The following is a 12,174-nucleotide window of genomic DNA, read 5'->3' on the forward strand; positions in this document are numbered from 1 at the left end:
ACCTTCTCGCGCCGCGCACAAGCCGCAGGCGTCGACCGGGCGACAGTGAGGTATCACAAAAGCAAACACGAGTGATGGCTCTTACAACGCGCCACCGGCGAAACGCGGAAGTCTCAGACGCGCCGCGCGAGGGTCGAGCACATCTTAGTAGGGCGGACACCCTGGCACCCTGGCGCATTTTTATTAGTTCTCAGGGGCCCGCCCGGTGGAGCAGCCTGTGCCGATGGCCACGCGTTCCAACGTTCGGGTTTCATTCCGTGCTGACTGTACCAATGACGTCGATAAAAAGTTTGTTAAGGACCTCGACGACGCCGAACGTCTAGGACTTTATTTCGACGTCATCTCGACGTAATGTGCTACCAGGGTAGCTTAAAGTCTAGCCACTAATTATTCCAACCAGAGCTAGGGGTTCTGACGTCCCGCGCTTTCTCCCTCAGTTTCTCGACACATAGGGCGGTTCCACGAAACGCCTTTCTTACTTCCGGTATGCAGCGTTTTACTGTATTCACAAACTGTGTCCGCCTCTTCTTTCAATAGTTTGCATGCAGACAACTAGTTTTGGCGCCTTTGTTTTGGCGTCTGGCGTTTGTGAAACGCACAAACGTGACGAGGGGATCCGTCGATGACAGATCTCAATAAGCACGACCAGGGATTAATTTGGGCCGCATGCACCCATGCTTACTCAGCTTTTTCTTCCGGAGTCACCATCTAAACGAAAACGGCACGGAAGAGCTTCGGTTGTCCCACCTCGAGCGCGAGCTTCCTACGTTCGACAGTGCTTCCCCGTCTCGTGCATCTCGCGCGCGCTCGCACAGCCAAACCACGGCGGAAAGCATGAAGCGCGTGCTGGAGACCGAACGTGGTCCCAAGACACGCCCTTCCGTTCTCATTCTGTCAGTGTCTATGCGGAAAGCAAGTCGTCTGCTTCTTGCTCACGAGTGGCGGTGATGTCAGAACGACGCCGAGCTCTTACTGGTTGATTGAAAAAAATAGAGGGTGGACCTCAATGCTCGATGCCTTGAGGTCTACCCACTATTTTTTTTTTCAATCAGCCAATAAGAGCTCGGCGTTGTTGTGACGTCACCGCCACTCCTCAGCAAGAAGCAGACGACTTGCTCTCCGCATAGACGCTTTGCGGCAGCCCTGCATAGGCGCCAGCATGACCGACCTTCTGCTTCTGTTCATTTTAGAGCGCAGCTCTTAGGCGCCCGTTTCCGGCTTGAGCGGCGTCGGCGTCGCCGTCGGCGTAACCGCGCGGTGTATTATGGGAAAATTTCCCCGCTAAATCTAGCGGAAAAATTTCCCCGCTAAATCTAGCAGAAAAATTTCCCCGCTAAATCTAGCCGAAAAATTTCCCCGCTAAATCTAGCGGAAAAATTTCCCCGCTAAATCTAGCGGAATAATTCCCCGCTAAATCTAGCGGAAAAATTTTCCCGCTAAATCTAGCGGAATAATTTCCCCGCTAAATCGAGCGGAAAAATTTCCCCGCTAAATCTAGCGGAAAAATGTCCCCACTAAATCTAGCGGAAAAACGTCCCCGCTAAATATAGCGGAATAATTTCCCCGCTAAATCTAGCGGAAAAATTTCTCTTGAGGTCAGGTGACCCCCGAGGTCACGTGACACCCCCAGGTCACGTGACCCCCACGTGACCTTGGCGAGGGGGTCATGTGACCCCTCCAAGGGCACGTGACCACCCCTCCCCCCTGATAACACGTGAACCTCAGTACCCTTCCCTCCTCCTCCTCAAGAGCGGTGCTCTAATTCGGCGTTACAGGGAGTTGTAAACGGCTTTCATTTTTGTTTTATTTCGTTCGTTTCATCTACACCGCAGCAGGACAGGTTACTGCCATTTTAGAGTCTACTGTGTCCTTCTCCCCAGCATATGTCTTTGTGGGTCTCGTTAACGCTCTCCTCAGTGGCTCGGCACCCCGGTAAGACAAGAGAAGATCAGCAATGTCGGGTGTAATCTAAAGCGTCTGTAAATGTTATTTCGTTGTGTTTAGCGACAAAAAACTGCCGATTTCGTGAAGACGTCACTGAAACGACCACAACTCTCTTCCAAGCCTCATTGTAGGGCTTTTGGCACTCATTTCCCGCTCAACTCTGAAATTGGGCGAAAAAAGCGAAAAAGCTGATTGATACAAATATCTGAAAGAGGATAACCTTTTCGCAAATTATCTAAATTGGCATGGCTTCTAATAGCTATTGCCGCCAAAACTTCAATTGCTACATAACACGAATAACCAATAATTTAGAAGCTAAGAAACAAGGCTTGGCTAATGAAGGTACTTATAATAACGGTTATATTCTCATTTTATGTCCGCCGAGCCTGGTGAATTCACAGTAATAACGGCACCCGTGTAACTCTCACCCTATTCTTTTTTTTTTATCTTAAGTACAAGTACCATGCCACATACACGAAACGTCAAAAAACCCCGACACAGAAGAAGATGGCAGAGGAAAATCTGTGCGGACAGAGCTGCCAGGCCCCCAAGAAGTTTCCGGCGTTTTGTACGAACTTCTTTTACAGGATCTTTTTACAGGATTTTAGATTCTGTAAAAGAAGTTTGTACAAAATTGAGATTAGACAAAATTCGATAATGCCACAGAAGAAATACCCACCCTGCCTCCCACGTTGAGCCACAATCTCTCGCGACGCCTTCCATAGGCGCCTCTACCGTGCAACTTGCGGCAGAATACTGAAAATATAATGAACGAGCATATTGGAGTAAATAATTCGTTAAAGCTGAAATATAAGAGCCCACAATGCATTAAGCATAGTCTAATCATACCTAAGAGGAACAACGAAACTATGTTATTAAGCCGGAATCTCACTGCTTATACATCACACAGAAAAACAGTCTGCAGACACGAGTCACCGCAATATCTGTGGTTCGAATGCCGCGTGTCCAGGTTTTCCCTTGAACTCATTGCCATGCGGCATTCGAAGCACGGATCTCGCGTTCTAATCTGTTTGCAGACTGTATTTTTGTATGATGTATAAGCAGTGTGACCCCGCTTTACGCTCTCAAATGTTTTAACATTCTGATGTCTCGCACTACACTACAAGGAAGCATTAACAGCTTGCGACAAGACAGTGGCACCACGGTGCAGCTCCTAGAAGAGGCATTTCGCATAGACATTCTGTATAGGAGCTAACCTTTCTAATCAACGTCAGCTTCCCTGAGCACAACGCTGTACAAAACGTTCGGGGTCACATTGGGCGCCAATATTTTTACACCAGACCTGATAATTTAATGAAAAACAAAACAAAAACAGATACCCTTCATGCGTTGGTGAATACCGCTGCGATGACCTCAATCTCCGTACGTCTACTGGATCCGGCAGCAGGCGAGGAGCAATCTGATAATAAGAGTAGCCAAAAGTGCTTCTCACGTAGATTTCATCCTGGCACTTGTGTAAGTCGTCCCGTAGGGATTCCCGAACCGTCCAACACACAAGCCCTTCCCAAGGAGTATGCCAGCGTAGATTAACGAAACAAATGGCGGTGTATTGCCGTCAGTGTCACTTACAACTGCGTGGGACACGATCAAAGCCGAGATTGAGCAACTTCTGCGGGACGAATGACCAGAGAACGGGTACAGCGCAGCGCTAGACACGTATAGGTTTTCGAATGTCGATGCGCCAATCCTTTACTCCGGAAAGCGATCAAGAACTACGGCAGCGAAAAGCGTTGGTGCACGGCCAAGTCGCTGTCGGCGCGTTAGAAGAGGTCGGAGCGGGCAGGGCTTCCCTTTGTGACGTAGCGCGGACGCTGTGGTTAGACGCGTTGCCGTATGCTTGTGTCAGGTTATCCGTTGGGTTTTCGGGAGTTCGTAGATGATCGTAAGTTTAAGGCGTAGACCGGGGTTGAATTAAAATTAACAAGACGTTTATTAACTGGGATTACAATCGGTTACACAAGGTTACATTATGTCGGAGGGAAGAGCGGTCGTCCCGTCCGTATCGTACGGCGTCCCGGAGTCGTCTCTGTTGCGAAGGGGCTTCTCCTCAGTGAGACGTAACCCGACGCTTTGCTCCTCTCGCCTCGGAATCCCGCCCGGGTCACGTAAACCGGGGGGCCCGATTCTGGGGCTCCACGGAGGTGCAATGGGAAAGCCCGGGCTGGACGAAATTTTTGGTCGACTGTCTGGGTCTCTGTCTGGCACGCAAGGTGGCTCTCCGGGCGGAAGGCGCTTGACGCTGACACGCCCTCCTTTAAATATGATTTGTCCTCAAATCACTCCAACGCGTAATCCGCAAGGTAGGCCGGAGGTCTGCGCGTCCTTGACAGTTGGTGACCTGCAGCGTCATCCTCGACGTTGATGAGTGCTCCGTAGTTTTCTTTATCACGCGTTGGGGCTTCGGATCCGTCCTCGTCTTCACGTTCATTGCTTTCATCTGCGCCGGAGAGCGCTCGGCCGACGCAGGTGTCGGATAACTCCGGTGCCACTGGTGTGCGTGTATTGTGTCGGCGGAGTTGCTCGACGTTTGCCTTTCTTTCGTTTTGTCGTCCTTTTATGGAATGCAGCCTTTTGATGACCACGGTGTTTGGGGTTGGAAAGAACTTGATCTCGAACGGGCCCTCGAAGAACGGGTCCATCGTGCTTGACCTCGCTCCGATGCTGCAGTAAACGGAGTCGCCGATTTTAAATCTCGGGGTCTTGCTCCTTGCGTCATACCGGCTTTTGGCCGAAGCTTGAGAGTTTTCCAAGTTGTTTCTCGCGTCGTGCCGCTGTCTCGCCAACCTGTGGAGTCTAGTCGTCTCGTCTAGGTCAGCCTCAACTGTTCCGATGTTGAGCTGTCCGGGAAGTTTCGGGACGTAACCGTGCATGAGTTCGAAGGGGCTGAAGCGTGACGAACTCTGTCGCGAAACGTTGACAGAGAAAACTGCCTCGGGTAGAACCTTCTCCCAATTCTTGTGAGGTTCGATGAGTTTTCGAATTATATTCTTCAGCGTCCCTACCATCCGTTCGACAAGACCGTTGGCCTGAGGCCAGTAGGGTGGTGAGGTCACGTGCGTGATTCCAAGTCGTCTGTACAGAGCAGCAGTCTGTTTGTTGACGAAGCTTTTAGCCTGGTCGGTGACGATTGTCGTGGGCACGCCAAATCTCGGAATCCAACGATTCAAGAGGTAGTCGACGTAGAAGTGTGCTGCTGTAGAGGGCACGGCGACAGCGTCAATGTAGCGAGTCGCGTGATCGATGCAAACGAGGACATACTTTTGACCGTTGCTTTCTTCCAGTGGTCCGAAATGGTCAAGAGAGACTGTCATGTTCGGAGAGTCCGGGACTGCGCGAGGTTGCAGAGCGCCTTCTCGAGTTGTGGTTCGTTGGTTCACGCGTTGGCACGTGTTGCACGATCGAACGTACTCCCGAATGTCTCGCGACATCTGAGGCCACCAGTAGTTCCTCTTGATTTGTTCCGTCGTTCGCTCCACGTCCATGTGTCCAGTCGAGTCATGACATATGTTCATAACAGAATCTCGAAGTGTGGCTGGCACAACGATTCTCTTGAACTTTTCGTCCATTTTTAGTAAGATCCCATTCGACCGTCCGTAGTCGTTTCTGGGCTGTGACGATAGTCGTTGGCATAGCGGGTCGATCTGTTGCTGTTCCCGTAGGCGACTGTTCGAGCTCACTTGCGCATTCAAGCAGATGGGGGAGGGGTTGGTCGCTCCGGCGAAAGTGAGAACAGTCTGGGAGTCTTCCGGGTCGTACTGACGGGAGAGGGCGTCCGCCTTGTTTGATTTACTCGGCCGGTGTACAATTTCGAACTCGTAGTCCGAAAGGTCGAGGATCCATCGTGCAAATCTTCGGTTGGTCAGGCCGTTCTTAACAAGGTATGTGAGGCACATGCTGTCCGTAATGACTGCAAATCGTGGGCCTCCGCGCAAGTATATTGCGAACTTTTCCGCGATGGCCCAGTGTAGCGCCATGCACTCGAGAACGTTAATGTGCAAGGTGCTGTCGTGCGCGTTCAAAGATCTGCTTGCGTATTCGATTACCTTGTCGCACAAGTCGTGTCTCTGCGTCAGGATCGCTCCAAAGCCCGTTTGGCTCGCGTCCACGTGAACCGTGCTGGGGCACTCACTCCGGAAGGTGGCCAGAACCGGCGGAGTCTTCAGACAATGCTTCAGGTCGTCAGCGATCCTTTGATGTTCGTCAGACCACTCGAAGCTCGCGTCCCTCAGCAGTAGCTTACGCAGCGGTGATGATCGTGTTGCGAAGTCCGGGATGAACTTTCGGAAGTGGTTTAGGAACTGTAGGAATGAGTAAAGATGTTTTGCATCCCTCTCGGGCTGAAACTTGTCGACTGCAGAAACACGCTGAGGATCGGGTGTTCTGCCTTCCGCCGTGATCACATTCCCGAGAAATTGAACGCTGGTTCGTACGAACTGGCACTTCGCGATGTCCATCCGGAGTCCGTTCACAACGATGCGTCGTAGGGCTTCGTCTAGAAGTTCCAGAGCCTCAGCTACGGTTTTTGCGCCTTGGCCAACGTCATCCATGTACGTTGCTGTTCGGGGAAGTCCGTCGAAAGTTCTTCGCATGACCATTTGCATAGTTTGGGGCGCTTTACAGAACCCGAAGGCCATGCGGAGATACTCGTACTTGCCATCTGGAGTGACAAAGGCTGTCTTGTGAACATCTTCCGGCTTCACTCGGATGGTGAGAAATGCTGTCTTGACGTCCATAACAGTAAAGTAACGGGAGCCGTCCCTCATTACATCGTCGAGTGCGTCGTCCATTCGAGGCATGGGGTACGGCGGGTTGACTGTTTTGGCGTTCAATTTTCGGTAGTCGTGAACCATTCGTCTGGGAGTCGAGGGATGGTTCGGCTGGTTTACCACAAGCGTCGGTGCAGCATATTCGCTTTGGCTTTCGCGAACAACACCACGCTGGCGATAGTCTTCGACCTGTCGTTTGATGAATTCCCGGTCGGCTGGGGAGCATCGATAGGGCCGCGACGCCACGGGGATCTCGTCGCGTAGCTCGATGGAATGCTCCGCGTGTGGGCAGGTGCCCAGTTGTTCCTCCACCGTCGTAAACGCAGCGTGGTGTTTTGTGAGTATCCCAAAAAGTCTTTCGCGTTCTTCCGGCGAGGCGTCTTCGGTAATGCTGTGCACAGCCGTGTGGATTCGTTGCATTAGGGCTGCTTCGATGTCATTCTGTGCTGGCTCGAACTTCACGAACATGGCCAGGCGTTCAGCTTGGGGCAGTTTCTCGTGAAAGTTGGACACCAGAGCTTCTCCGGAGATTGTCGTCTTTGGAATCTCGGCGGGCGAATCGTAACGTTTAGGTAGTTCAACGATGGTTATGTCGTTCGAAACGTGAAACGTGACTTCCACGTTAGCGAGTTGACGCCAATCTGATCCGAGAAGTAGGTCAATTGACTTGGGGAGTGGAAGAATGAGTATTTCCGGTACCTTGACCGTCGTTGATCCAACGCTGATCGTCAGAGACGTGCACTTGTCAGGCGTAAGCTTGTTGTCCAAAACGTTGACAAATTCCTCTGCCCGGGACCACGTCGATACGCAAGCGTCCTGAGGTAGTGCCCTGGGATCGATGATCGATACGTTGGCTCCAGTGTCGATGCACGCCTTCAAAGGACGGTTATCTGTGAAGGCGGTGACGATGGGGAGAGAATCTCCTGTCGTGCGCAAGAAGCAGTGAACATTCTTCTCGTTTGGACCCGCGCCCTTTTGTGCGCGTTTCTCCTCTGCACGGATGGTCGCTGCAGTTTTCGGCTCTGGACAGTCCCTGGAGAAGTGACCGGGCTGGTCGCAATTAAAACAGTTGCTCTGCCTGCGTGCCTTGTTTGCGTGGTTGAGTCTTTTCTCTGGGACGGCGGTGGTCCAAAGTCGTCGCGCAGTCAATCAGCTCGAAGACCGATTTACAGCCTTGGGCTGCCAGGGGATTGGCCCACTTGTCCTCGGTGATTCCGTGCAGGATTAAAGAGATGCGTTCGCTGGCTCCTAGCTTACAGGGAGCTCGCTCGAGCATGGCATTCTTCGCGTAGATGTATTGCACAATGCTCTCGTTGTGGCGGAGCTGTCGGCGTTGTTGGTACTTCAAAAACTGTTGAAGTCCCATTTTTCGTTGGAAGCGTTCCTTGATGGCTTCCTTCCATACTTCCCAATCGTCGATCCGGGAACCGTATGACTTGTGCCAGTCTCGTGCGGCACCGTGAAGGCGGGTGACGGCGTTGAGCAGAGTGAGGTTTGGTGTCCAGTTTGCGAGGAGAGCTACTCGTTCGATTTCTCGAAGCCACTCAGCGACGTTTTCGTATGACTCCCCCTCGAACGTGGGAATCGCGTGCGAAGTGTCGCTCGTGGAGTGGACGTGGAGGGGCCTCGTGGACTGTCGTAGGGTCTCGGCCAGTTGTTGTTGCGTTTGGACGATGACCGACAGCAAATCAACCGTTGTTGCGTTGCCGCTCACCTGCGTTGTCGTGCCCAGCGCAGAAGCATCCGTCGTGGTTACTTCTCGTTCTGGTCCGTTTCGGTCCGTCACGTTGACGCCATTTTCTGGGTGTGGCGTTGAAAGTGCGTTGTTGAAGGCCAGGATTAGTTGCTGGAGTTGAATTTTGATATCTTGTATCTCTTGACGCATTGTGTCCTGATTGGTAGTTTCCGTTCCCTTGTTGGAGTCCGTGATCAGGGCGTGGTCACCGGTTTCGTTGGATTCTGCGTATCCTGTCGACTGCGCCATGTCAGGTTATCCGTTGGGTTTTCGGGAGTTCGTAGATGATCGTAAGTTTAAGGCGTAGACCGGGGTTGAATTAAAATTAACAAGACGTTTATTAACTGGGATTACAATCGGTTACACAAGGTTACATTATGTCGGAGGGAAGAGCGGTCGTCCCGTCCGTATCGTACGGCGTCCCGGAGTCGTCTCTGTTGCGAAGGGGCTTCTCCTCAGTGAGACGTAACCCGACGCCTTGCTCCTCTCGCCTCGGAATCCCGCCCGGGTCACGTAAACCGGGGGGCCCGATTCTGGGGGCTCCACGGAGGTGCAATGGGAAAGCCCGGGCTGGACGAAATTTTTGGTCGACTGTCTGGGTCTCTGTCTGGCAGGCAAGGTGGCTCTCCGCGCGGAAGGCGCTTGACGCTGACACTTGCTAGGTGGAGCGAGCGCGGCGCGTCCCTTTTAGCTGTCACACGCTTCCATATTGTTTTATTCTGCTATATTTGGGACTCATTGATCGAACTCCAGCACGTCTCCTCTTTCACATACCTGCAGTGAGCTCGGCTGGACTTGTTGAAGGTAACGGAACAAGTTCTATTTGGATTGACAAAAAAATACTTTTAGGTTTACGTTTTGCATTAGAAAATAAACTAATACGCCTGCAATAAAATCCTGCCACATAGGCACATGTGTACGGGCGGTAAAGCCTTTTAGGTGGCTGGTACTTAAACGTACAAAATAAATATTTATCTATCTAAATTTACGTACATTGCGGTTCACCGCTAGTGCCGCACACGCCATTGGGGCTTTTTCGCACCTTCTCCTAAAGTTTATAGGTGAGAGTCAAATTTTATCGCGTAGGTTAGTGCCTTAAATTAGTACTTCCACCCACACAAGTAATTTTTATAGCAACACTTTGATTCTTAAAAAAAGACAGAGGCATACGATCATTTGTTCGCGCGAACAGTGTAGCGCTATGCAAAACCGAAAACTCGGCTAAACCGTGCCCCCTTTCAAATTACACTGTAAAATTGTGGTTAGCTTTGATGAGATTCGATTCTACCAGCAGGGAAGCTTCAGATACATATCTATTTGTCAGACCCACAGAGGCGGCTATGTTCTCAATAGACCTGTTCCACTAACCTTCAATGGCCTCGCGCGAAGCGCGCCACGAATTATGGGAACGTCCTGTATGCTCCTCCTATCTACAACGCGACACTGAGGAGCGTCAGGCAGAGGAGAGTAGCGCGGGCGAGAATGCGGACCTCTCGTCAGCGTTCCCGCTGTCATCTGCTACAGTTAGTTTTACCTACAGACCCTGGAGTTGATTAGCTTTAATTGTTTTTTTTAATGGAATGTAACAGGATCCCCACAGTTGGTTGCGGCGCTTGCGGAGGTGACGCAGTACTGTTTACGTACTGTTAAACGTCATTCAACTCCAGGCGTTGACGCCTGGACTTCAGTAGCATTATTTTTGTTTTATGGCATGTGACAGGTATCGATAAACACGGATATACGTTTGACGTATTTCAGTTCATCACAGCACTATATTAAAAGCTAGTTAGATTGTTTCAAGGTGAATCGACCATGCTTCCTTCGAAACAGTATTTCATGACCAAATTCGTAGAATCAACGTCGTTAAAATGCATTTATATTTGCGCTAAATATGACTATACCACGCCAGATCAGCCATAAGTGAACTTTGATTTATCTTCAAAAGTTCCACCCTGGAAACTGCTTTTCTCACTGTACTTTTTGTACTCTTGTTTTCAGCCTTGTCAATGTAAGCGCGGAGGCCGTGAAAGCTGTGACATCCTATCGAAGGCCGCGCGGGCCTCTGCATTTCCGCTCGAAATCAAGAGCCTTTGCCATCGCCGATGGCGGATCACGAAATACGTTCTTCTGAATGGTCATCTCGTGGCCGATTCTCCTCGCGTCCAGACCGTCAATTGTAGCGCAATCAGGAGAGCTTTAAATTCATCGAAGAATAAATGCTTCAGTTCACGGCACTTCTGTTGCGTCTTGGCGATCGCCCTTTTTATGAAGTCATAAAACATTAAAGTACAAAAGTGTTTTTCTTTTTTCACAGCATAGCATCTTTAGAGGAATAACAGAACTTCACGGCAGGCAAATTGATCTATACTTTATTTAATTAAATTTTAATTTCGGAACATTCGGTCTGAAAGGACCACTAGCATTACTGTCAACGGCGAAGTCATGTTCCGCCTTTCACTCCAATTAAAAAAAAATGGTCTTAGAAATTTTGGCAACGAAGGTGCGATAGCACTTGATCGGGTTTTAACAAGCGGTACTTTTTATCAGCACGTAGTGGATGTATTCTCCCGCCAAATTTAGAGGTGAAATTGTTACGTGAGGTGACACTGGTGTAACGTGAAAATTTGAAGTCGCGTAAACTATGACATCATTAGTGACGCCCTATGACACCACAAGCTCACCTGACGCCATGATAATTTTCCCACTGACTCTAGCTGGGAAATTGATGTCGCTAGACCCGACGTCATGCCCTGCCAGGTTCACGTGACACCGTAATTTTACGTCACTTGACGACGTCATGTGGCGTCACCTCACGTGACCCCGTCATGCAACCTCGAAACACGTGACGTCAACTTCCTTTCCAAATGTAGCGGGGACCAATTGACGTCACGCGATCTCTCATGGTATCGCGAGACATCAGCGACTTGAAACTGTGGCGCCAATTTCCCCGCTAAATTTAGCGGGGAAACACGTGGAGGGTGTGATGTCATCCTGACCGTGTTGTCGCACTGCTGTGTCATCACTGACCTGTCACACTAACCGACCTGTGCACTTGCCCGCGTTCGCTCGTCTCTTATCGGATGTACGGCGCGTGGCAATATATACGGCGCATGAAATAAACCAAGGGGGTCGTTCTGCTCGGAACTACGCCGTTGTCTGCTCCTTCGTCGCTCCGCAAGGCGCACGACAGAGGGTTCACATATAAAGCACGCTTCAAGACGTAATGGAAGAAGCCATATCATCTGGCTTCTTCCACCTCGGACTGCGACCTTCGGACAAATCATTACATATTTGACGCACAGGACAGCGGCTGGAGACTCGGAACATGCACAGGCCTTGTATTGCGTGACCTGCCTGTGTGCCGTTCAGGTCGTACCCCGCAGAACGGAGGTCTTGGCAGAAGCCCCAGGACCGGCGGGACTCGTATCCGCTCCCAGTCAGTGGGTCGCTGCTGTTGCTCCTGAAAGCAGAGCAACGAGAAATTATGAATAGATGATGAATGAAAGACGTGTCTCCAAGGTTATTTTTCTTTTTTTATTTCTAGGCTTTACAGATTTGTTAGGAAAAAAAAAAAAAAAAGAGCCGCGAAAACTACACAAATGCAGTCTGTGCAAGTGAGGTCTACGAGCAAGAGGACGTAATTTAAAGGGCAACTCCACTCCATTTTTACAATCTTTGGGTTATAATCTGTTTAGTCGAAGCCGGCGG

General features: G+C 50.5%; 1 protein-coding gene across 1 annotated transcript in view; it reads right to left on the reverse strand.

Moving 5' to 3' along the window:
• Positions 1 to 12,174, reverse strand: part of LOC8026166 (transcription factor RFX4-like) — a 194,897-nt gene that overhangs the window by 6,700 nt on the left and 176,023 nt on the right. The window contains exons 15-16 of the mRNA XM_042289559.1: positions 11,821 to 11,926; positions 2,624 to 2,700 (exon numbers count right to left, since the gene is read on the reverse strand). Coding sequence (XP_042145493.1) covers positions 2,624 to 2,700; positions 11,821 to 11,926 — 183 coding nt within the window. The remainder of the gene's footprint in view (positions 1 to 2,623; positions 2,701 to 11,820; positions 11,927 to 12,174) is intronic.

This window comes from Ixodes scapularis, unplaced genomic scaffold (genome assembly GCF_016920785.2).
Source record: "Ixodes scapularis isolate PalLabHiFi unplaced genomic scaffold, ASM1692078v2 PGA_scaffold12__126_contigs__length_90152505, whole genome shotgun sequence".
In the NCBI taxonomy this organism is placed as follows: domain Eukaryota; kingdom Metazoa; phylum Arthropoda; class Arachnida; order Ixodida; family Ixodidae; genus Ixodes; species Ixodes scapularis.